Source organism: Haematobia irritans, chromosome 2, assembly GCF_050003625.1.
Source record: "Haematobia irritans isolate KBUSLIRL chromosome 2, ASM5000362v1, whole genome shotgun sequence".
In the NCBI taxonomy this organism is placed as follows: domain Eukaryota; kingdom Metazoa; phylum Arthropoda; class Insecta; order Diptera; family Muscidae; genus Haematobia; species Haematobia irritans.
This window is the reverse complement of record NC_134398.1, coordinates 33,045,578-33,073,441: the sequence shown is the minus strand read 5'-3', so window position 1 is coordinate 33,073,441 and position 27,864 is coordinate 33,045,578. Positions and strand designations below refer to the sequence as shown.

At 30.7% G+C, this 27,864-nt stretch overlaps 1 protein-coding gene across 1 annotated transcript in view; it reads right to left on the bottom strand.

Moving 5' to 3' along the window:
- Window positions 1–27,864, bottom strand: part of Rchy1 (Ring finger and CHY zinc finger domain containing 1) — a 76,507-nt gene that overhangs the window by 31,101 nt on the left and 17,542 nt on the right. The window contains exon 2 of the mRNA XM_075293717.1: window positions 16,967–18,364. Within this exon, the coding sequence (XP_075149832.1) occupies window positions 16,967–18,043 (1,077 nt within the window). The 5' untranslated portion in view covers window positions 18,044–18,364. The remainder of the gene's footprint in view (window positions 1–16,966; window positions 18,365–27,864) is intronic.

Below are 27,864 nucleotides of genomic sequence, written 5' to 3'. Positions count from 1 at the left end.
TGCGGCGAAGAAGGTGGACAAGGTGGCTGTACAAAATCTGATGGCAGGTGTCAAGCGTGAGGCCCGGCAATTCGGATTTGGAAAAGCGAAGGCCTAACTGAATATTTTTCCTGAATTTTATACTAATTGAACTTGAAAAAAATTTAATTTGATTTTTTAAATAAACGATTTCACAGATTTACACGCGTTTTCCCTTGACGAAATTTTGACCGTATCACCCTTTAATTATTGACCGATGTGGACCATTTTTTGCATGGTCATTAGAGACCATATACTAACACCATGTACCAAATTTCAGCCGCATCGTATGAAATTTCCTTCTCTTAGAGGCTCCGGAGGTCAAATCGGGGGATCGATGTGGACCAATTTTTGCATGATTGTTAGTGATCATATGCTGACACCATGTACAAAATTTCAGCAGGATCGGATGAAATTTGCTTCTCTTAGAGGCTCCGCAAGCCAAATCGGGGGATCGGTTTATATGGGGGCTATACGTAAAAGTTTACCGACATGGCCCATTTCCAATACCATCCGACCTACATCAATAACAACTACTTGTGCCAAGTTTCAAGTCGATAGCTTGTTTCGTTCGGAAGTTAGCGTGATTTCAACAGACGGACGGACGGACATGCGCAGATCGACTCAGAATTTCACCACGACCCAGAATATATATATACTTTATGGGGTCTTAGAGCAATATTTCGATGTGTTACAAACGAAATGACAAAGTTAATATGTTATACCCCCATCCTATGGTGGAGGGTATAAAAAGGTTACGATATTTTTATAGAAAACTGGGTTTTGTTTATCGATTTAAGGTCAGGAAAAAGTGACAAATATCTTACGATATTTTTTATCAAATAGTGGAATTTATTTTTTATCAACTTAATGTTGATAAATCACTTACGATATTTTTTTTATAAAAATTTTTATTTTTATTAAATTTAAAAATCTACTACGACATAATTGTTGAATAGTGGTTTTGTAAGTGCTAAAATGGCTACGACATTTTTGTTGAATAGTAGATTTTTTTATCAGTTAAAATTTGAAAATTATTTCGATAAAATACCTACAAATCTGGAAGTTTATCGCAGGAAAATTGATAAATATTTTATTTGGATATTCGTATTTTTTTTTTATCAAATAAAATTATTTTTTCGCTCTGTGCATGGGGAATTTTATATGTATAAAATTATGCACTCGATTGGATGAAATTTTTTCTTAAAGTCACATCTGTATATATGGGCTCTGTATATGATTATGGACCGATATGGATTGACATTTCGTGCTAAATTTCAACCGGATTGGATGAAATTTGCTCTTCCAAGAGGATCCCAAAGTCAAATCTGGGGTCGGTTTATATGGGGGCTATACTTAAAGGTGGTTTGATGTGACAAATTTGCAATACCATTCATTGTGCTAGGTGCTAAGTTTCCCACATTTTCCCCGTGATTTCATATTGTATCAATATGGCAACGCTTCTAATATTAAAAAAAATATATATTTGTTTCTAACCACTACTAATAAAAAAATCACGAAATCCTGCCACACTTATAATACAAAAACAAATATATAAATTAAACTTTTTAAAAGATGTTAATTTGTAACATAAACTACAGACAGTGACAGTGACCGATGGGCCAATGCTATACACAATGGGATCGCAAGCCAAAGTTGTGAAAATTTGAATCGATATGAAATAAAGGCACAATTATATTTATTTGTTTATTGTAAAAATAATAGGAAATCTAAATATTACACCTGGCGAAGGTTGAACATATTGTAAATTGTAAACAAAAATCGTGAGTAAGAATACAATAAAAAGGGAAAGGGTAAATTGATAAAAATAAACAAGAAACTAAAAAAAAATTAACTATTAAAAACTTTATTTTGTGTTAAAAAAAATTATTAGTTTTCTCTAGCTTAGTTTGCCTTTAACTAAATAAAATACAATTTTATTAAAATTAATTTAAAATAATTGTATTTGCGACCGACCACAACCATTTACAATAGCTGTCTAAAATCAGGAATCTTCTCCAAAACATGGAGAGAACAAGTAATACTTGTTATTAGTAATGGTGAGAGGACCTAGCATCTCTATCGTCGTGCATATTGGACACAGCTGGGAAACTACTTGAACGTCTAACAAAACCTAGACTTGCCGAAGCAATTAGGATCGGCAGGTGCCTCTCCATTAAACAACATGGATTCAGACCCGGGAAACCGACTTTAGTAGCTCTAAAAGAAGTAATAGCGTACAATCAGCACTACCATATTATACCTCAAGACATATCATCCTAGTGGCGTTCAGAAACACCCTTTTGAGAGTATATTCCGTATATCAAAACGCCTTCTTGAGAGTATATTCCGTATACCGAAACACCGAATGAGGTTCCTCAGAAACGACTTAAAGGACCGCGTACTGATATAGCATACAGCATAAGGGTCAAGAAGAAAGCAAATCAACTCAGGTGCCACACGGGGATCAATCAGGTGCCACACAGGGATCAATCCTGCCCCTATGCAAAGCTAGATCCACGTCCATTTTATCTCTAAGTGATCCCATTGTTGACTTTCCTGAACGGAACTCATGTTGTCTGTGAAAGAGTCCTCCTCTTAAATTTAATCATCTTGCATTTATTATACCCTGCGCCACACTGTGGAACAGGGTATTATAAGTTAGTGCATATGTTTGCAACACCCAGAAGGAGACGAGATAGACACATGGTGTCTTTGGCAAAAATGTCCATGGTGGGCTCCGGAGTCGATATAGCCATGTCCGTCTATCCGTGAACACATTTTTGTAATCAAAGTCTAGGTCGCAGTTTTAGTCCAATCGACTTCAAATTTGGCACAAGTATGTGTTTTGGCTCAGAATAGAACCCTATTGATTTTGGAAGAAATCGGTTCAGATTTAGATATAGCTCCCATATATATATATTTCGCCCGATATGGACTTATATGGCCCCAGAAGCCAGAGTTTTACCCTAATTTGCTTAAAATTTTGCACAAGAAGAACAATTAGTACTATAGTCAAGTGTACCAAATTTGATTGAAATCGGTTCAAATTTAGATATAGCTCCCATATATATCTTTCGCCCGATATGGACTAATACGGTCCCAGAAGCTAGAGTTTTACCCCAATTTGCTTAAAATTTTGCACAAGGAGAACAATTAGTACTATAGTCAAGTGTGGCAAATTTTATTGAAATCAGTTCAGGTTTAGATATAGCTCCCATATATATCGTTCGCCCGATTTACACTCATATGACCACAGTGACCAATCTTTTACTCCGATTTAATTGAAATTTTGCCCAGGGAGTAGAATTAGCATTGTAGCTATGCGTGCCAAATTTGGTTGAAATCGGTTCAGATTTAGATATAGCTCCCATATATAGCTTTCGCCCGATTTACATTCATATGACCACAGAGGCCAAGTTTTAACTCCGATTTAGTTGAAATTTTGCACAGGGAGTAGAATTAGCATTGTAACTATGCGTGCCAAATTTTGTTGAAATCGGTTCAGATTTAGATATATCTCCCATATATAGCTTTCCCCCGATTTACACTCATATGACCACAGAGGCCAATTTTTTGCTCCGATTTAGTTGAAATTTTGCACAGGGAGTAAAATTAGCATTGTAGCTATGCGTGCCAAATTTGGTTGAAATCGGTTCAGATTTAGATATATCTCCCATATATATCGTTCGCCCGATTTACACTCATATGACCACAGAGGCCAATTTTTAACTCCGATTTAGTTGAAATTTTGCATAGGGAGTAAAATTAGCATTATAGCTATGCGTGCCAAATTTGGTTGAAATCGGTTCAGATTTATATATAGCTCCCATATATAGCTTTCGCCCGATTTACACTCATATGACCACAGAGGCCAATTTTTAACTCCGATTTAGTTGAAATTTTGCACAGGGAGTAGAATTAGCATTAAAACTATGCGTGCCAAATTTTGTTGAAATCGGTTCAGATTTAGATATAGCTCCCATATATACACACAAAATAATTTCACGAAAAATTTTCCAATTAAAATTTTAATTGAGTTTTAAAAAATATTCAATTAAAAAATTAATTGATTCAACAATTTTTTTTAATTGAAACAAAAATCAATCACAAAAATAATAGTATCCATTAATTTTTTAATTGGATCAATTAACTTTTTAATTGACCTTCAATTAATTTTTTAATTGATACTATCATTTCTGTGATTGAAGACATTTGAATTAAAAATTAATTGGATCAATTAATTTCGTGATTGAATCAGAAAACAATTTTTTTGTGTGTAGCTTTCGCCCGATTTACACTCATATGACCACAGAGGCCAATTTTTAACTCCGATTTAGTTGAAATTTTGCACAGGGAGTACAATTAGCATTGTAGCTATGCGTGCTAAATTTGGTTGAAATCGGTTCAGATTTATATATAGCTCCCATATATAGCTTTCGCCGGATTTACACTCATATGACCACAGAGGCCAATTTTTAACTCCGATTTAGTTGAAATTTTGCACAGGGAGTAGAATTAGCATTGTAGCTATGCGTGCCAAATTTGGTTGAAATCGGTTCAGATTTAGATATAGCTCTCATATATATCGTTCGCCCGATTTACACTCATATGACCACAGAGGCCAATTTTTTGCTCCGATTTAGTTGAAATTTTGCACAGGGAGTAAAATTAGCATTGTAGCTATGCGTGTCAAATTTGATTGAAATCGGTTCAGATTTAGATATAGCTCCCATATATATCGTTCGCCCGATTTACACTCATATGACCACAGAGGCCAATTTTTTGCTCCGATTTAGTTGAAATTTTGCACAGGGAGTAAAATTAGCATTGTAGCTATGCGTGCCAAATTTGGTTGAAATCGGTTCAGATTTATATATAGCTCCCATATATATGTTTTTCTGATTTCGATAAAAATGGTCAAAATACCAACATTTTCCTTGTAAAATCGCCACTGCTTAGTCGAAAAGTTGTTAAAATTACTCTAATTTTCCTAAACTTCTAATGTATATATATCGAGCGATAAATCATAAATAAACTTTTGCGAAGTTTCCTTAAAATTGCTTCAGATTTAAATTTTTCCCATATTTTTATACCCTCCATCATAGGATGGGGGTATATTAACTTTGTCATTCCGTTTGTAACACATCGAAATATTGCTCTAAGACCCCATAAAGTATATATATTCTGGGTCGTGGTGAAATTCTGAGTCGATCTAAGCATGTCCGTCCGTCCGTCCGTCCGTCTGTTGAAATCACGATAACTTCCGAACAAAACAAGCTATCGACTTGAAACTTGGCACAAGTAGTTGTTATCGATGTAGGTCGGATGGTATTGCAAATGGGCCATATCGGTCCACTTTTACGTATAGCCCCCATATAAAGGGACCCTCAGATTTGGCTTGTGGAGCCTCTAACAGAAGCATATTTCATCCGATCCGGCAGAAATTTGGTATATGGTGTTGGTATATGGTCTCTAACAACCGTGCAAAAATTGGTTCACATCGGTCCATAATTATATATAGCCCCCATATAAACCGATCCCCAGATTTTGCTTGCCGAGCCTCAAAGAGAAGAAAATTTCATCCGATCCGGCTGAAATTTGGTACATGATGTTGGTATATGGTATCTAACAACCATGCAAAAATTGGTCCACATCGGTCCATAATTATATATAGCCCCCATATAAACCGATCCCTAGATTTGGCTTGCGGAGCCTCAAAGAGAAGCAAATTTCATCCAATCCGGTTGTAATTTGGAACATGGTGTTAGTATATGATCTTTAACAACCGTGGCAGAATTGGTCCATATCGGTCCATAATTATATATAGCCCCCATATAAAACGTTCTCCAGATTTGACCTCCGGAGCCTCTTGGAGGAGCAAAATTCATCCTATCCGGTTCAAATTAGGAACGTGGTGTTAGTATATGGTCGCTAACAACCATACCAAAATTGGTCCAATCACACAAAAATTGGTCCATATCGGTTCATAATCATGGTTGCCACTAGAGCCAAAAATAATCTACCAAAATTTTTTTCTATAGAAAATTTTGTTCAAATTTTATTCGGTTCATAATCATGGTTGCCACTCGAGCCAAAAATAATCTACCAAGATTTTATTTCTATAGAAAATTTTGTCAAAAGTTTATTTCTATAGAAAATTTTGTTAAAATTTTATTTCTGTAGAAATTTTTGTCAAAATTTTCTTTCTATAGAAAATTTTGTCAAAATTTTTATTTCTATAGAAAATTTTGTGAAAATTTTATTTCTATAGAAATTTTTTTTCACAATTTTTATTTCTGTAGAAAATTTTGTAAAAATTTTATGTCTACTTTGTCAAACTGAATTATATACGTATTGAATCGATCTTTTTTGATTTAATATATACCACGTATGGACTTACATACAATTTAGAAGATGGTGTTAGGAGGTTTTAAGATACCTTGCCATCGGCAAGCGTTACCGCAACTTAAGTAATTCGATTCTGGATGGCAGTGTTTAGAAGAAGTTTCTACGCAATCCATGATGGAGGGTACATAAGCTTCGGCCTATAGATTTTGAGTCTATAGATTTTGTAAAAGTCTATCAAATTCTGTCCAAATCGAGTGATATTTAAATGTATGTATTTGGGACAAACCTTTATATATAGCACCCAACACATTTGACGGATGTGATATGGTATCGAAAATTTAGATCTACAAATTGGTGCAGGGTATAATATAGTCGGCCCCGCCCGACTTTAGACTTTCCTTACTTGTTTTAATATAATTTGTAGCATTTATTATAGTTTAATTTTATAGTTTAGAAAATAAATACATTTTTTGGGATAAAAGATATTTTAGAAATGAAACTGAATTCGTTATAGATCTCATACTATCCAATACCAATTCATCAATAATCAAATCAAAATTAATTAAACTGACATATGTATATAGAAATATGTACAAACATATCTATCTACCCTTTGGATTCGTCGAGAAGTAGATCGCAATGATGATTGACGCAATGAAGAATATACATCAACAATAAGATGGAATATGAGTCAACTTATTGGAACCTCGACCATTGGAATGAGAGCGGATTGGAATAAAAGAATGGAGAAGATTGAGGCAATTTTTATAATTCGTGACAAAAGGAAAAATGCCATGATGATAATTGACGATCAATGCAGACTAACTGACACATGCAGAATGACTGTAGATGGTGGATCATAGATGCGATGTATACGTTATGATTGACTAATTGTCATTATATTGAGAAATATTTTGGGGAATATATAAATGGACATATATCAAAATTATTATTATTTTTTTATGTAAGTAACATGAAATGACTTAGGGGTCTAAGGTCTAAGTTAAGAAAGAACCAAGTTATTGTTATATAAGATCTAAATAGGTATAATCAAAATATGTAGAAATATAGCAAGTTAATCTGTGGTCAATCATACTTCTTCAGTAGTTTCCAAAAAGGATTATAAGCATTTGAAAAATTTAGTTATGGGTCACTGCCTTCTTGTGACAAAAATTTCTACAAAAATTATTTCTATAGAAAATTTTGTCAAAATTTTATTTCTATAGATTTTAACATTTTTATAAAAATAAAATTTTCTTTAGAAATAAAATTTTTGCAAAACTGTTCTATAGAACTAAAATTTTGAGAAAATGATCTATTCTATAGAACAGTTTTGAAAAATTTTATTTCTAAAGAAAATTTTCGAAAAATTTTATTTTTATAGAAAATTTTTGCAAAATTTTATTTCTATAGAAAATTTTTGCAAAATTTAATTTCTATAAAAAATTTTCGCAAAATTTTATTTACTAGTTCAATTAAATACTCTTCTTGACCAATATCTCTATTACCTTGTATCAGTAAGGTATTAGAAAGAATCGTGTCCAAAAGATTAATGTGGTTCATCAAGAGGTATAACCTACTATCCCCATATCAGGTGGGTTTTCAACCAGGATTAGGTACGACTGATGCTTTGTTATATATTGACCATCTCATATGCAAGAACCGCTCGAAGAGAAATCATACGTCTGTACTGTCGGTAGATTTTGTTAAAGCCTTCGACAGAATTGGCATTCACATTGTACTTCAGAAACTATCTGAATGGAAACTTGGTCCTAGAATGTTCAATTTCATTAAATCCTTCTTAACCAACAGAAAATTTTCTGTTAGGGTTAACAACATTTTCTCTGATATAGTTTCACTACACAATGGGATTCCTCAGGGTTCCCCACTATCAGTCACTTTGTTTATCATAGCATTTGACGACTTAAGTAGAATACTAACCCAGAACAAACGTATTGAACACTGTCTATATGCAGATGATTTATATATCATTGTCAAAAATAAATCGAATATCTCTATCCAGGACGTACTTATCAACACCCTTAGTGTTATAGACGAATGGTCTAAAGTATCGGGAGCAAACATATCATTCGATAAAACCAAACATATGCATATATGCAACAAACGGAACTGTAGACCTATTAATATTACTTATAACAATAACTACATTGAGAATTGCGATACATGTAAAATATTAGGAGTACATTTTGATCATAAGTATAATTTTAAGAATCATTGTATTAGTCTTAAGAAGAGTTTACAACCCCGGCTAAATATTATCAAATACTTATCGTCGCCTCGTAGTTATGTGCATACAAATAATCTTCTCAAAATCGCCCAAGCTATAATTCTGTCAAAAATAGACTATGGACTTATACTCTACAATGTTGCCCCAAAAACCGCTATGTCTGCAATCGAAAGCACTATGCATAATGCAATCAGATCCAGCCTACGTGCTTTTAGAACAACTCCAGTACAAAACTTATTAGCTAAGAGTGGATTCGAGTCACTACCCGAACGTTCATATAAACTGAAATGCCGACTTTCATACAAAACAATTTGCATACAACCCAACATCTTATCAAAGGAATTATTATTACTGGGTAAACGTAAGACTAATCTACGATGTCCTTCTGCCCTTTTCAGTATATTCAAAATATCCAAAAATTTGGGTCTGACCAAGTTCAAAACACATACTCATAAATACCCGCCATGGGCTTTAGATACAAAACTATTTGATGCCTCTCTAACAAATCTGAATAAGAACAATACCAACCCAACAATTTTTCGTTCCTTATCTAATGAAATATTTACAAATTATAAAATGGATGGTTGGGATATAGTCTTCACTGACGGTTCCAAAACCACTACGAACACCTCCTTCGCTGTTGTATCGGAAAATGGTGACATTCTATCAACAGGATTAGTCCATGAGGACTCCTCCATATATGATGCCGAAGCTCTCGCAATTCAAAAAGCATTGGAAATATGCAGTAAAAGACGGGGTAAAACTTTAATATGTTCAGACAGCCGATCTGTTTTTAATGCGTGTTCTAATTGCTGGAATAAGCACGAATTTATTGTCCAAATCCAACAACTTATGCTTGATATGAAAAACAGAGTAAAACTCATGTGGATCCCCAGCCATGTTGGCATAGCTGGGAATGAAAAAGCCGATTGCATAGCAAAAGAAATTCCCAGTTATTTCCCCACTTACAGTTTTATACCTGCCAATAAAAATTTTCTGATAAAATTGGCGCTAACATCTGCCAAACAAAATACAGACAGCCATTGGGGTACATACAACCACCTATATAAAACAATAAATCCTAACAGAACGCCTCTGAAGTTACCCCCCAATACATCCTATCAAGCTAATAAATGTTGTACTCGTCTTCGACTCACTCACAGCAAACTCACGCATGGACATATTTTATCCCGAGATTCCCCACCGTTATGCGACTACTGCAAACAAACCAACCTCACTGCCAAACATTTTCTATCAGAATGCACATCACTTGAAACAATCTTTCGGAACATGTTACAAACCGACGATTTAGCAACTATCTTACAACACCCCACCCAGGATAATATAAATAATATATACGCTCTTCTTAAATCTCTTAACTTACAAAACAAAATATAATGTACGCAAAACAAACAATAATTTTTATAATTTACTAACCCTTTTTTCTTTTATCTCATTTATATCACCTATATTGATTAGTCATAAGCCGATAGCTTTAGCTGCTAGTGCTTAAATTTTCTTTTTATTTATTGTAATTTTAATTATAATAAATATAGAAATAAATAAATAAATAAATAATACTCTTCTTCTAAATTTTAAAATTTTTCATTCTATTTCACTTGAAGAATTAGTTCAAATTTATTATAGACCAGCATTACTGAGCTTTGAAACTTCAGTAATGCTGGTGACATTTCTGAGGTTTCAAAGCTTCTCTAAGTGGTTTCACTGCAATGTGGAACGCCGTTCGGACTCGGCTATAAAAACGAGGACCCTTGTCATTGAGCTTAACATGGAATCGGGCAGCACTCAGTGATAAGAGAGAAGTTCACCAATGTGGTACAGTGCTGCCGCTACTACTTCAATCGAAGTATTTTGCTTCATTTTCACAAAATTTACTTCGTCACTCCTTCTTTCAAAAATCTGCTTCACTTTTTGTTCTGCTTCAAATTTTTAAATTTTCCCCATATTACGTAATTGTTTTTCCTATTCCTTTAATTACGATGAACATAGCGGTTTTATCATTGAATTATTAACCGATGTGGACCAAATTTTGCATAGTTGGTTCTCTTAGAGGCTCCGCAAGCCAAATCGGGGGATCAGTTAATATGGGGGCTATATATAATTATGGACCGATGTGAACCAATTTTTGCATGGTTGTTAGATATCATATGCTGAAGCCATGTACCAAATTTCAGCTGGATCGGATGAAATTTGCTTCTCTTAGAGTCCCCGCAAGCCAAATTTGGGGGTCCGTTTATATGGGAGCTATACGTAAAAGTGGACCGATATAGCCCATTTGCAATACCATCCGACCTACATCAATAACAACTACTTGTGCCAAGTTTCAAGTCGATAGATTCTTTCGTTCGGAAGTTAGCGTTTTTCAACAGACGGTCGGACATGCTCAGATCGACTCAGAATTTCACCACGACCCAGAATATATATACTTTATGGGGTCTTAGAGCAATATTTCGATGTGTTACAAACGGAATGACAAAGTTAATATACCCCCCATCCTATGGTGGAGGGTATAATAAAATGAATTCTATTGTTTGTTTTCAAAAATGTATGCTACTTCAATTTTGTTCAATCTACTCCACTTTTTTCCAAAATCTACTTCACTCAATTTGTCACTAGCGGCAGCACTGATGTGGTATCACAATAGACCGAATAGTCTAAGTGAGCCTGATACATCGGGTTGCCACCTAACTTATTACAGATTACTTCCTATCGAAAAGAGCATGCTCTATAGAAAATTTCTACAGAAAGTTTTCTCAAAATTTTATTTCTATAGAAAATTTTGGCAAGATTTTATTTCAATAGAAAATTTTGTCAAAATATTATTTCTATAGAAAAATTTGTCAACATTTTATTTCTTTAGAAAAATTTGTCAACATTTTATTTCTGTAGAAAATTTTGCCAAAACTTTATTTCTATAGCAATTTTGTTAAAAACTTATTTCTATAGAAATTTTTTGCCAAATTTTTTCAAAATTGTATTTCTATAGAACATTTTGTCAAAAGGTTATGTCTATAGAAAATTTTATTTCCATTTTATTTCTATAGAAGATTTTGTTAGAAATTTTGTTTCTCTAGAAAATTTTGTTAACAATTTATTTCTATAGAAAATTTTGTTAACATTTTATTTCTATCGAGAATTTTGTCAAAATTTAAATTCTGTAGAAAATTTTGTCAAAATTTTATATCTATAGGAAATTTTGTAACATTTTATTTCTATAGAAAATTTTCTCAAATTTGAAAATTTCTATTGAAAATTTTCTCAAAATTTTGTTTCTATAGAAAATTTTCTCAAAGTTTTATTTCTATATAAATTTTTGTCATAATTTTATTTCTATAGAAAATTTTGTCAAAATTTTATTTCTATAGAAAAATTTTGTCAAAATTTTATTTCTATAGAAAATTTTTGCAAAATTTTATTTCTGTAGAAAGATTTTGAAAATTTTATTTCTATAGAAAATTTTTGCAAAATTTTATTTCTATAGAAAATTTTTGCACAATTTTATTTTTGCGAAATTTTATTTCTATGGAAAATTTTGTCAACATTTTATCTCTATAGAAAATTTTCTCAAAATTTTATTTTTATAGAAAATTTTCTCAAAACTTTATTTCTATGGAAATTTTTTCAAAATTTTATTTCTATAGAAATTTTTGTTAAAACTTTATTTCTATAGAAAATTTTATCAACATTTTATTTCTATAGAAATTTTTCTAAAAATTTAAAATTTCTATTGAAAATTTTCTCAAAATTTTGCTTCTATAGAAAATTTTCTCAAAGTTTTATTTCTATAGAAATTTTTTTCAAAATTTTATTTCTATAGAAAATTTTCTCAAAATTTTATTGCTATACAAATTTTTGTCAAAATGTTATTTCTATAGAAAATGTTTGCAAAATTTTATTTCTATAGAAAATGTTGTCAAAATTGTATTTCCATAGAAAATGTTGTCAAAATTTTGTTTCTATAGATTTTAACAATTTGGTTCTATAGATTTCAACATTTTTTTTCTATAGAAAATTTTTGCAAAATCTTATTTCTATAGGAAATTTGGTAAAATTTTAATTTCTTTAGAAATTTTTGCCAAAAATTTATTTCTATAGAAAATTTTGACAAAATTTTATTTCTATAGAAAATTTTGTCAAAATTTTATTTCTGTAGAAAATTTTGCCAAAATTTTATTTCTATAGAAAATTTTGACAAAATTTTATTTCTATAGAAAATGTCAAAATTTTATTTCTATGAAAATTGTGTCAAAATTGTATTTCTATAGAAAATTTTTGCAAATTTTTATTTCCGTAGAAAATGTTTGCAAAATTTTATTTCTATAGAAAATTTTTGCAAAATTTTATTTCTGTAGAAAATTTGGAAAAATTTTATTTCTAAAGAAAATTTTTGCAAATTTTTATTTCTGTAGAAAATTTTTTTGTTAAAATGTTATTTCTATAGAAAAATTTTGTCAAAATTTTAGTTTTATAGAAGATTTTGTTAACATGTTACTTCTATAGAAAATTTTGTGAAAAATTTACGTTTATAGTAATTTTGTCAAAATTTTATTTTTACAGAAAATTTTCTCAAAATTTTATTTCTATAGAAAATTTTGTCAAAATTGTACTTCTATAGATTTTAACAATTTTTATACCCTCCACCGTAAGATGGGGGTATATTAACTTTGTCATTCCGTTTGTAACACATCGAAATATTGCTCTAAAACTCCATAAAATATATATATTCTGGGTCGTGGTGAAATTCTGAATCGATCTGAGCAAGTCCGTTCGTCTGCCGTTCGAAACAAGCTATCGAATTGAAACTTGGCACAAGTAGTTTTTATTGATGTAGGTCGGATGGTATTGCAAATGGGCCATATGGGTCCACTTTTACGTATAGCTCCCTATAAACCGATCCTCCGATTTGGCTTGCGGAGCCTCTAAGAGAAGCAAATTTCCCTAACAACCATGCAAAAGGTGGTTCATATCGGTCCATAATTACATATAGCCCCCACATAAACCGATCACCAGATTTGAACTCCGGAGCCTCTTGGAAGACCAAAATTCATCTGATTCAGTTGAAATTTTGTACGTGTTGTTAATATATGGCCTCAAACACCCATGCAAAAATTGGTCGAAATCGGACCATAATTATATATAGGCCCTATATAAACCGATCCTCAGATTTGAACTCCGGGGCCTCTTGGAAGAGCAAAATTCATCCGTTTCGGTTGAAATTTGGTACCTGAAGTTAGTATATGGTATCCAACAATAATGCAGGAATTGGTTCATATCAGTCCATAATTATATATAGCCCCCATATAAACCGATAGCCAGATTTGACCTCCGGTGCCTTTTGGAGAAACAAAATTCATCCGATCTGCTTGAAATTTGGTACGTGGTGGTAGTATATGATATTTAACAACTATGCCAAAAGTGGTCCATATCAGTCCATAATCATATATAGCCCTCATATAAACCGATCTCGAGATTTGGTTTTGGAGCCTCTTGGAGGGGCAAATTTCATACGATTCAGTTGAAATTTGGTACATTGTGTTAGTATATGGTCGTTAACAACCATGTCTAACTAGGTCCATATCGGTCTCTAGTTACAAAAATTGGTCCATATCAAGTTCATAATTATATAGCCCCCATATAAGCGACCCCCAATTTCAATTCTGGCTCTCTACGTATTATCTAATAATACAAAGTACGGACTAACTCACAATTTAGAAAACGATGTTAAGAAGTTTTAAGATACCACAACCCAAGTAATTCGATTGTCGATGACAGTCTTTCGTAGAAGTTTTTACGCAATCCATGGTGGAGGGTACATAAGATTCGGCCTGGCCGAACTTACGGCCGTATATACTTGTTTAGTTTAATGTATACAACGTGGTATATATTACGGTGTTAGGAAGTTTTAAGATATCTTGCCATCGGCTTCAGTAGAAGTTTCTACGCAATCCATGGTGGAGGGTACATAAGCTTCGGCCGGGCCGAACTTACGGCCGTATATACTTGTTTTCTTTAGAACATTTTCTCAAAATTTTATCAAATTTGGTCAAAATTTTATTTCCATAGAAAATGTTTGCAAAATCTTATTTCTATAGGGAATTTTGTCAAAATTTAATTTCTGTATAATTTATAGCCAAAATTTTATTTCTATAGAAAATTTTATTTCTATAGAAACTTTTGTCAAAATTTTATTTCTATAGAAAATTTTGTTAACATTTTATTTCTATAGAAAATTTAGTTAAAAATTTTATTTCTCTAGAAAATTTTGTTAACATTTTATTTCTATAGCACATTTTGTTAACATTTTACTTCTATCGAAAATTTGGTCAAAATTTTATTTCTATAGCAATTTTGTCAAAATTTTATTTCATTAGAAAACATTTGCCAAAATTTTTTTTCTATAGAAAATTTTGCCAAAATTGTATTTCTATAGAAAATTTTGTCAAATTTCTATTTCTATAGAAAATTTTCTCAAAATTTTATTTCTATAGAAATTTTTTTTTTCAAAATTTTATTTCTATAGAATATTTTTGCAAAATTTTATTTCTATAGAAAATTTTTGCAAAATTTTATTTCTATAGAAAATTTTTGCAAAATTTTATTTCTATAGAAAATTTTTGCAAAATTTTATTTCTATAGAAAATTTTTGCAAAATTTTATTTCTATAGAAAATTTTTGCAAAATTTTATTTCTATAGCAATTTTGTCAAAATTTTAGTTCTATAGAAAATTTTCTCAAAATTTTATTTCTATAGGAAATTTTCTCAACATTTTATTTCTGTAGAAAATTTTGCCAAAATTTTATTACTACAGAAAATCTAAATAAATTTCGTGTTGTGGCATTACTATGTAACAAAACGAAATAAAAATAAGATTAAGGGACTTGTATGTTATATGAAAAGATGATGTACAGTGGGAGAAAAGATTATTCAATTTGTAAGAGGAAAATTCCCAAATGTTTTCTCCATAAGGAGTTAGCATAAAGGGCCCAAAAATTGAGTTATCTCTCCCAGCCAGATCTATACTAAAGGCTGTGAAAAGGTTCATTCGCCCGAACCGAAACATGTACAGTCCAGGCGTATATAGATTTGTATCTGGCGTTTTCTTTTCAATGGCTCTATTAACCATGTTCCATAATCTATATCTGTCCATAAAGTTCGAAAAATAATTGTATAATTGGACAGAAAATTTTCTCAAAATTTTATTTCTATAAAAATTTTTGTCAAAATTTTATTTCTATAGAAAATTTTGTCAAAATTTTATGTTTATAGAAAATTTTGTCAAAATTTTATTTCTATAGAAAATTTTTGCAAAGATTTTATTTCTATAGAAAATTTTTGCAAAATTTTATTTCTATAAAAAATTTTTGCAAAATTTTATTTCTATAGAAAGTTTTATTTCTGTGGAAGATTTTCTCAAATTTTTATTTCTATAGAAAACATTCTCAAAATTTTATTTCTGTAGAAAATTTTCTCAAAATTTTATTTCTATAGAAAATTTTTTAAAAATTTTATTTCTGTAGAAAATTTTGCCAAAACTTTATTTCTATTGCAATTTTGCCAAAATTGTATTTCTATAGGAAATTTTGTCAAAATTTTATCTCTTTAGAAAATTTTCTCAAAATTTTATTACTACAGAAAATTTTCTCAAAATTTTATTTCTATAGCAATTTTGTCAAAATTTTATTTCAATAGAAAATTTTCCCAAAATTTTATTTCTATAGAAAATTTTGTCAAAATTTTATTTCTTTCGAAATTTTTTGCAAATTTTTATTTCTTAGAAAATTTTTGCGAAATTTTATTTTTATAGAAAATTTCCCAATATTGAAAATGTTGTCAAATTTTTATTTCTATAGAAATTGTTTGCAAAATTTTATTTCCATAGAAATTTGTCTTCTTATTTCTATAGAAAATTTTGCCACATTTTTTTTTTAATTCAATTACATACTCTTTCAAAATTGTTCATTTTCTTTCACTTGAAGAATTAGTTCCAACTTACTATAGATTACTTCCTATCGGAAAGAGCGTGAGCTATTGGAAATTTCTTGTTGTAATATTGAATTTTTTCAATATGTAAATTTACTGATTAATTACTTAGTTCTCGAGAATTAAGATAAACTTGCTGAGAAGATATGATACTTCACAATGAATTATAAATTTATAAATAATGCAAAAAATCACGTTCCAAGGGGAATAATGTTTGAATTGAACGTTACATTGGTAAAGTCAGTACAGTACTCTATCAAAGAAGGGTGTTTGGAATTTTAATAAATTCTTTTGGTTAAGATTTATATATAAAACCGGAACCTATTTAAATATGTTTTACTGCTTACCACAAACATGCAAGAACGTTTATAATGGGCACAGCCCGATCGTTGAGGAGATGGTGTTAGGGTGGACGATGGAGGCGTCGTAGTAATTTCTGCTATCCCTGAAGAACATCTTGAGCAACAATTTGGAGATGAGGATGATGAAGAGGAACTATTCATATTCGAGTTGGTATAATTCGAAGAGTTTAGCAAACATTGGGGATTGGATGAAGGCGATGGTGATAACGATGATGTGCCCTCCGATATTACTTCCCTATCATTGTACGTCTGCGTCTGATGATGATTGGTTATTATAGTAACATCACTTTTCAACGGATGTTGAACATCCAAAATATTACAAGAGGGCGTTGATAGAGCTTTGCGTAAAATAGGCTTGTATTCATCCATATCATCGATGCCATAGTCAATTTTATGACTATTACTTTCGAGCAATGATAAATGCTGGGGATTCATAATTAAAGCTTGAGGCAAAGCAGTGTGACGCCTCCTATTTAGAGGTGATTGAGCCATTGAGCATTCCATGGCAGACATGCTGCAGGTTATAGTACTACTGGCATTTTCATCCATACTGGCTGAGGTGTTAGTCATAATGCTGGAGGCCGAAGTGCAGTAGCTATTGCTACGATTACTTTTGCTACTGTCAATGGCAATGGTGTTGATAGCTTGGTTACTGATGGAGCAATAATTTCTAGCTGTTGTATTCGAATTTATGGTATTTAAATTGATTCGATTGAAGTCTTCGATTTGCGGGGTATCCTCCATCACCATTCCATCATCTTCCAAGTCGTTGGCCATCAATTGGGATGTTTGTACAATTGATGACAATGATGAAGAACTGGACGATATTGATGACGATGACGACGACGATGATGAAGAAGAACCACAACATTTGCCACTCACTGACGTGGTACAGGCTGGGGAGCAGTTTGTAGCAGGCAATGACGATTTGACGTTTGAAATTCTAGAATTGTGTTCTTTGACTTTATTGGAGAAATTTCCATTTTGTGAAAATTCCCGTTGATATGATAAATTACAATGAACTCTAGATGCTGGTATATTTGAAGGTTTTGTAATATCCATTGCCCAACAAAACAATCGTCAGGGTATAGAAGGCCTTTCAATTATATTCTGACTGGTAATTCGCTTATTTATTATTTTTTTGTGATTTCGTTTTTCGTTTTTCGTCTTGACTCTGTATCTTTAATTATCATTCAATTTTGATTGACATCTTAAGCGAGTAGTATGTGTATGCGTGTATAATTTTGCACCTACTTTCCAGAGTTCATATCTCAATAAAATCAGCAAATATTGACATGAGTTCTTGTTTGTTGTCGCATTCGCCTTCTGGTATTTGCATTTGTCAATTTAACACAATTTCATCGCAAGCCACCAAAATTAAATCTGTAAAAACAAACATAACACAAATATAAAACGTTTAATTTTTCTTGCTTAATATTTATTAAATACTTAAAAAGTAACACTACGGATGAAGATACTTGATCGTTTTTTCTCTTTTTGTGGGATAAAAATGTATATTTGGGGTTGGAATGCTGACAGTCACACACCTTAAGAACGTTTCTCATATACGCCAGCTAGGTAAGTAGTTGAGGTGAACAACTGCTTACGGAAAGCCTATGTTCTATACCCTCAACATTACCGTATGCTTGGAAATAATGACTTACCATCACTGAACTTTATTTATTAGCTAACATTAGTGCTTTAAAATCATATTTTTGTTTCTCGTCCACGCTTACCATTTAGCTCTTAGTAAGGAGCTTCGTAATGGCCACGCACAAGAAATAAAAATATGACAAAATTTTCTATAGAAATAAAATTTTGACAAAACTTACTATAGAAATAAAATCTTGATAAAATTTTCTATAGAAATAAAATTTTGACAAAATTTTAAACGAAAAAAAAATTTTTTTTTGAGAAAATTTTGTATACAAACAAGTATATACAGTAGTAAGTTCGGCCGGGCCGAATCTTAAATACCCACTACCATGAATCAAATATAATAGTTTCCTTTGAAAATTTCAGGGGGGTTTGATGACAAATATTTTCCCAAGCAGATCATTTCAACCAGTACGCTTCCCACAGATAAATGTAAAGATTTTACCTATGAAGACTAGATCAGATACTGAATTTATAAGAAACATTTTTTGTTTGAGTTTTCGAGGAATCATAAACATCTCTTGTAAGTGTGCAAGAAAATGATGAAATAACGCCTTGATTTGAAATCTGAAATCTGTGGATGTTCATCCCAATTATTTAAATGACTACGAGAAGTAAAATCTGGAAATTTTGTATTCAGTTTTAAGCAATTTTCATGATCAGTGCGCCTTTTATACCCTCAATAAGTCAAATCGGTCTATATGGAGGCCTTACCAAATGGACCGATAAAACTAAATCATATACACTTTGTTATGGGTCTAAAATGCCAGTATATTTTCAATTTGTAGCAAATCGGATAAAAACTACAAATTCTAGAAACCCTAAGAGTTAAATCGGGAGTTCAGTGTAATGGGGGCTATACAAAAACATGGAAGCATACACACAGTATTCAGCACATTTAATTGTAGTTCTAGAATCTAGACCCCAAATCGACAGGCCGGTTTATAAGGGGGCTATATTTAAAACTGTACCGATACACAATATATTCGGCGCACCTCTTTATGGTCCTAGAATACTTCTAGATTTCCAATTTCAGGCAAATTGTATAAAAACTACGGATTCTAGCAGTCCAAGAAGTAAATCTGGAGATCGGTCTATATGGGGGCTATATCGAAACAGTGTCCGATAATCACCATTTTCGGCACACGTCTTTAGGGTCCTTGAGTGGGAGCCACCGTGGTGCAATGGTTAGCATGCCCGCCTTGCATACACAAGGTCGTGGGTTCGATTCCTGCTTCGACCGAACACCAAAAAGTTTTCAGCGGTGGATTATCCCACCTCAATAATGCTGGTGACATTTCTGAGGGTTTCAAAGCTTCTCTAAGTGGTTTCACTGGAATGTGGAACGCCGTTCGGACTCGGCTATAAAAAGGAGGTCCCTTGTCATTGAGCTTAACATGGAATCGGGCAGCACTCAGTGATAAGAGAGAAGTTCACCAATGTGGTATCACAATGGACTGAATAGTCTAAGTGAGCCTGATACATCGGCTGCAACCTAACCTAACCTAGTATATGGCCGCTAACAACCATGCTAAAATTGGTCCATATCGGTCTATAGTTATATATAGCCGACCCCAATCATATTTCTCTAGAAAATTTTGTCAAAATTTTATTTCTCTAGAAAATTTTGTCAAAATGTTATTTCTCTAGAAAATTTTGTCAAAATTTTATTTCTCTAGAAAATTTTGTCAAAATGTTATTTCTATAGTAAATTTTGTCAAAATTGTATTTCTATAGAAATACAAGCGGGCATGCTAACTATTGCACCATGGTGGCTCCCTAAATTTGAGTAAGATCGCTTAATAAATAAAGCTTTTGTGGTCAAAAATAAGGGTATAAGGGTATAAGAACGTTTCTCATATACGCCAGCTAGGTAAGTAGTTGAGGTGTTCTATACCCTCAACATTACCGTATGCTTGGAAATAATGACTTACTATCACTGAACTTTATTGATTACCAAACATCAGTTTTTATTGCCTTCGCCACACTGTGGAACAGGGTATTATAAGTTAGTGCAAATGTTGGCAACACCCAGAAGGAGACGAGGTAGACACATGGTGTCTTTGGCAAAAATGCTTAGGGTGGGCTCCTGAGTCGATATAGCCATGTCCGGTCTGTCTGTGAACACATTTTTGCGATCAAAGTCTAGGTCGCAGTTTTAGTCCAATCGACTTCAAATTTGGCACAAGTATGTGTTTTTGGCTCAGAATAGAACCCTATTGATTTTGGAAGAAATCGGTTCAGATTTAGATATAGCTCCCATATATATCTTTCGCCCGATATGGAGTATTACGGTCCCAGAAGCCAAAGTTTTACCCTAATTTGCTTAAAATTTTGCACAAGAATAACAATTAGTACTATAGTCAAGAGTGCCAAATTTTATTGAAATCGGTTCAGATTTAGATATAGCTCCCATATATATCTTACGCCCGATATGTACTAATACGTTTCCAGATGCCAATCTTTTACTCCGATTTAATTGAAATTTTCCACTAGGAGTACAATTAGTAGTGTAGTCAAGTGTGCCAAATTTTATTGAAATCGGTTCAGATTTAGATATAGCTCCCATATATATCGTTCGTCCGATTTACACTCCTATGGCCACAGTGGCCAATCTATTACTCCGATTTAATTGAAATTGTGCACAGGGAGTATAATTAGCATTGTAGCTATGCGTGCCAAATTTGGTTGAAATCGGTTCAGATTTAGATATAGCTCCCATATATAGCTTTCGCCCGATTTACACTCATATGACCACAGAGGCCAATTTTTTACTCCGATTTAGTTGAAATTTTTCACAGGGAGTAGAATTAGCATTGTAGCTATGCGTGTCGTGTAGCTATGCGTGGTTGAAATCGATTCAGCTTTAGATATAGCTCCCCTATATATGTTTTTCTGATTTCGACAAAAATGGTCAAAATACCAACATTTTCCTTGTGAAATCGCCACTGCTTAGTCGAAAAGTTGTAAAAATTACTCTAATTTTCCTAAACTTCTAATACATATATATCGAGCGATAAATCATAAATAAACTTTTGCGAAGTTTCCTTAAAATTGCTTCAGACTTAAATGTTTCCCATATTATTTTTTTACTAACATTGTGTTCCACCCTAGTGCATTAGCCGACTTAAATTTTGAGTCTATAGATTTTGTAGAAGCCTATCAAATTCTATCCAGATCGATTGATATTTAATGTATGTATTTGGGACAAACCTTTATATATAGCACCCAACACATTTGACGGATGTGATATGGTAGCGAAAATTTAGGTCTACAAAGTGGTGCAGGGTATAATATAGTCGGCCCCCCCTTCTTTAGACTTTCCTTCTTAAAAGAATAGTTTTGTTTCTCATCCACGCTTACAATTTAGCTCTTGGTAAGGAACTTTGTAATGGCTACGCACAAGAAATAAAATTTTGACAAAATTTTCTATAGAAATAATATTTTGACAAATTTTTTCTATAGAAATAACATTTTGACAAATTTTTTTATTGAAAAAAAAATTGACAAAATTTTCTATTGAAATAAAATTTTGACAAAATTTTCTATGAAAAAAATTTTTGACAAAATTTTATATAGAAATAAAATTTTGACAAAATTTTGTATAGAAATAAAATTTTGACAAAATTTTCTATTGAAATAAAATTTTGACAAAATATTCTATGGAAAATATCAATTTTTGACAAGATTATAGAAATAAAATTTTGACAAAATTTTCTTTAGAAATAAATTTTTGATAAAATTTTCTATTGAAATAAATTTTTGAAAAAATTTTCTATAGAAATAAAATGTTGAAAAAATTTTCTATAGAAATAAAATGTTGATAAAATTATCTATGGAAATAAAATTTTGAGAAAATTTACCGTAGAAATAAAATTTTGACAAAATTTTCTATAGAAATAAAATATCAAAATTTTCTATAGAAATAAAATGTTGAGAAAATTTTCGATAAAAAGAAAAATTTTGACAAAAATTTCTATAGAAATAACATTTTGACAAGATTTTCTATAGAAATAAAACTTGACAAAATTTCTTTTTAAAATAAATTTTTGATAAAATTTTCTATTGAAATAAGTTTTTGAAAATATTTTCTATAGAAATAAAATTTTGAGAAAATTATCTATAGAAATAAAATTTTGACCAAATTTTCTATAAAAATATTACTTTGACAAAATTTTCTATAGAAATAAAATTTTGACAAAATTTTCTATTGAAATAAAATTTTTACAAAATTTTCTATTGAAATAAAATTTTTACAAAATTTTCTATAGAAATAAAATTTTGGGAAAATTTTCTATAGAAATACAATTTTGACAAATCTTTCTATAGAAATAAAATTTTGATAAAAGAAAAGATAAAAAGAAAAATTTTGACAAAAATTTCTATAGAAATAACATTTTGAAAAGATTTTCTATAGAAATAAAACTTTGACAAAATTGCCTTTTAAAATAAATTTTTGATAAAATTTTCTATTGAAATAAGTTTTTGAAAAAATTTTCTATAGAAATAAAATTTTGAGAAAATTATCTATAGAAATAAAATTTTGACAAAATTTTCTATAAAAATAATATTTTGACAAAATTTTCTATAGAAATAAAATTTTGACAAAATTTTCTATTGAAATAAAATTTTTACAAAATCTTCTATTGAAATAAGTTTTTGAAAAAATTTTCTATAGAAATAAAATTTTGAGAAAATTATCTATAGAAATAAAATTTTGACAAAATTTTCTATAGAAATAAAATTTTGACAAAATTTTCTATTGAAATAAAATTTTTACAAAATTTTCTATTGAAATAAAAGTTTTACAAAATTTTCTATAGAAATAAAATTTTGGGAAAATTTTCTATAGAAATACAATTTTGACAAATCTTTCTATAGAAATAATATTTTGAGAAAATTTTCTATAGAAATAAAATTTTGACAAATCTTTCTATAGAAATAAAATTTTGATAAAATATTCTATTGAAATAAAATGTTGACAAAATTTTCTGCTGAAATAAAATTTTGACAAATCTTTCTATAGAAATAAAATTTTGAGAAAATTTTATATTGAAATAAAATTTTGACAAAATTTTCTGCTGAAATAAAATTTTGAAAAAATTTTCTATAAAAATAGAATTTTCTATAGAAATGAAATTTTGAGAAATTTGAGAAACAAAACGAATGAAGAAAAAGAGGAAGCACGCTCAAAATCGATGAGCGTGCTTCCTGCACTCAAATCGATGATTTGATGGTGGCAAAGGAAAAGAGATGTGTTTGTACGAATTTGAGAAACAAAACGAATGAAGAAAAAGAGGAAGCACGCTCAAAATCGATGAGCGTGCTTCCTGCACTCAAATCGATGATTTGATGGTGGCAAAGGAAAAGAGATATGTTTGTACGAATTTATTTCGGCATAAGCCGGCTATCAAGTAAAACTTGTTTTCGGAAGGTTCAAGTGTGGTTCACTTTTGGGATTAGTGAACTGTCTGAAAAATAACATTTTGACAAAATTTTCTATAGAAATAAAATTTTTACAAAATTTTCTATAAAAATAATATTTTTACAAAATTTTCTATAGAAATAAAATTTTGAGAAAATTTTCTGTAGTAATAAAATTTTGACAAAATTTTCTATAGAAATAAAATTTGGACACAATTTTCTATATTAATAAATGTTTGAGAACATTTTCTATAGGAATAAAATTTTGACAAAATTTACTATAGAAATAAATTTTTGATAAAATTTTCTATTGAAATAAAATTTTGACAAAATTTACTATAGAAATAAAATTTTGAAAAAATTTTCTTTAGAAACAAAATTTTGACAAAAATTTATATAACTTCAATATCTTGTTATTATTGTAATTTTCGTGTTATTTCATTGTGAGTAATGGTTATTCCATTGTGAGTAAATGGTCGCTAATAAGAAGGATCATTCACACATTCGAAGAAAAATGTTTTTCATACCAACCATTTGATCAAAAACTTCAAAATCAGATTTGGTAGATTTGTGGTAAAATTTTGGTAGATTATTTTTGGCATGAGTGGTAACCGTGATTGTTAGCGTTTTTTTTTTTGTTCATCCACTTTTTGGACGCCATGCAACATAGCTAGTATCTCAGTAACGAGCAATGGTTTTCCAGTAAAATATATAAAGGGTGATTTGTTAAGAGCTTGATAACTTTTTTTTAAAAAAAAACGCATAAAATTTGCAAAATCTCATCGGTTCTTTATTTGAAACGTTAGATTGGTCCATGACATTTACTTTTTGAAGATAATTTCATTTAAATGTTGACCGCGGCTGCGTCTTAGGTGGTCCATTCGGAAAGTCCAATTTTGGGCAACTTTTTCGAGCATTTCGGCCGGAATAGCCCGAATTTCTTCGGAAATGTTGTCTTCCAAAGCTGGAATAGTTGCTGGCTTATTTCTGTAGACTTTAGACTTGACGTAGCCCCACAAAAAATAGTCTAAAGGCGTCAAATCGCATGATCTTGGTGGCCAACTTACCGGTCCATTTCTTGAGATGAATTGTTCTCCGAAGTTTTCCCTCAAAATGCCATAGAATCGCGAGCTGTGTGGCATGTAGCGCCATCTTGTTGAAACCACATGTCAACCAAGTTCAGTTCTTCCATTTTTGGCAACAAAAAGTTTGTTAGCATCGAACGATAGCGATCGCCATTCACCGTAACGTTGCGTCCAACAGCATCTTTGAAAAAATACGGTCCAATGATTCCACCAGCGTACAAACCACACCAAACAGTGCATTTTTCGGGATGCATGAGCAGTTCTTGAACGGCTTCTGGTTGCTCTTCACTCCAAATGCGGCAATTTTGCTTATTTACGTAGCCATTCAACCAGAAATGAGCCTCATCGCTGAACAAAATTTGTCGATAAAAAAGCGGATTTTCTGCCAACTTTTCTAGGGCCCATTCACTGAAAATTCGACGTTGTGGCAGATCGTAAGTCTATTCATGATGAAATGTCAAAGCATACTGAGCATCTTTCTCTTTGACACCATGTCTGAAATCCCACGTGATCTGTCAAATACTAATGCATGAAAATCCTAACCTCAAAAGAATCACCCTTTAGTAATCACACGCTTGAATTCCATCACGAATAACTTTTTTTACAAAATGCTTTTGTAATTTGTAAACATAGAAATGAACTGTCACTTAAATAAGTCTGACAGCTGTCATCATTGAGCTCGGAAAATATGTCAGCAATGGTCATGAGGAGTTAAGATCTAGTTGGGGAGTCGTTACAAAAATATAAATGGCACCCAACGAGGGGCCAGGCGTTTCTTTTGATTGCACACAAAAACAATTCTTTCACAAAATTCTTACAAATCATATAGAATAGTTGAATCAATAAAATTTTTATTCTGGTCAATTACATTTTTAATTTTATCAATAATTTTTAATTTTTCAATAATTAATGGGATCAATTAATTTCGTGATCAAACCAAAAACAATAAAAAAAAATTCAATAAGACATAATCGCTGGTCGATCTACGAAAATGTTCAGCAATTGCTATGATTGTGTATGTCAGGAGGATTTAGTATTGATTCCTTTAATGCCGTATTGCATCTACTGGGGAACATTTTAATTTATTACAAAAGAAGACAACTAACCTCTCGTCTTATTGTGACATATTTCGGTGTTAAAAAACTGCAAATTTCTTTCTTGTTAACAACTAATTATTGAAAATCTCTTTGACACTTTTATCACTTGTGTAAAAATCCTTTTAATTCCTTAATAAAGGATATACAATTTATATCTCACTGTCTTTGTTTTATATAACTTTACAAAAATTTTAATCAATTAACCGCAAGTAATTTTCAGCTAAATTCCACCTTGACGTTATCACACTATGAACTACGATATCGAACTGACGAAATCAACATAACTTAAAATGCCCAGAAAAGATATCATGAAAAACTACTCCAATTTCATTAAGAAGGTTACCCATGGTTGTTGAAAACAAATAAAAGTAATACCAACCGAAGAAAAATCAATGCAAACATTTACTCAGATCCCCGGTATCATATGTGTATGCTAGGCCCTTTTTTGAGGTATCATCATAATCTTTGAGCAAATAGAATTGCGTTATGCCTTTTCCCTTTGATAGATGGATGGAATGCATCCGAATTTTCATGTTGATGATGACTCGACTCGGTTAGATAGTAAATGCTGCGTTGAATTATCTGGATTAGAAATATACGTTTATGTTACATTTAACATGTCGGTGATAATTGGTAAACATGATAATTATAATTTTTTTTCATATTATTGAAATGTCTGATAAGAAAATAACGTTCGTCCATCACATTCCACATGGATTTCGTAGTCGGAACTTAAAAATTTTAACAAAATATTTACCCTTAACATAAATGTTGATGCAATTCAAAAAGAGAAGATTTTTCGTAAGTTAGATTAGCGTGCATATCTCAGATAAGAAGGCATATCAAAGAAAAAATGTGAGATACACAGGTAGAAATATGTATTACTGAAAAACAATAAAAAATCAAAGTAATTATAAAAACCAATAAAATGGTTATAAAAATTACCCAAAAAATTTTGACAATAATTTCTATAGAAATAAAATTTTGACAAAATTTCCATAGAAATAAAATTTTCTTTAAAAATAAAATTTTGAAATAATTTTCTTTAGAAATAATATTTTAACAAAAATTTCTAAAGAAATAAAATTTTTAGAAAAATTTCAATATAAATAAACTTTTGTGGAAATTTTCCACAGAAATAAAAATTTTACAAAATTTTCTATAAAAATAAAATTTTGAAAAAATTTTCTATAAAAAAATTTTTGACAATAATTCCTATAGAAATAAAATTTAGACAAAATCTTCTATAGAAATAACATTTTGACACAATTTTCTATAAAAGTAAAATTTTGACAAAATTTTTTATAAAAGTAAAACATTGACAAAATTTTCTAAAAAAGAAAAAAAAAAAAAAAATCCAGAAAAAATTTTAAAGCAATAAACTTTAGAGAAAATTTTCTATAGAAATGAAATTATGACAAATTTTTGTTAAAATACCATAGAAGAAAATAGAAGAAATTCTCTATACAATTTTCAATAGAAATAAAATTAAAAAAAAAAAAATTCTATAAAAACAAAATTTTGACAAAATATGTATTACTGAAAAACAATAAAAAATCAAAGTAATTATGAAAACCCATAAAATGGTTATAAAATTTTCTATAGCAATAAAATTTTGTCA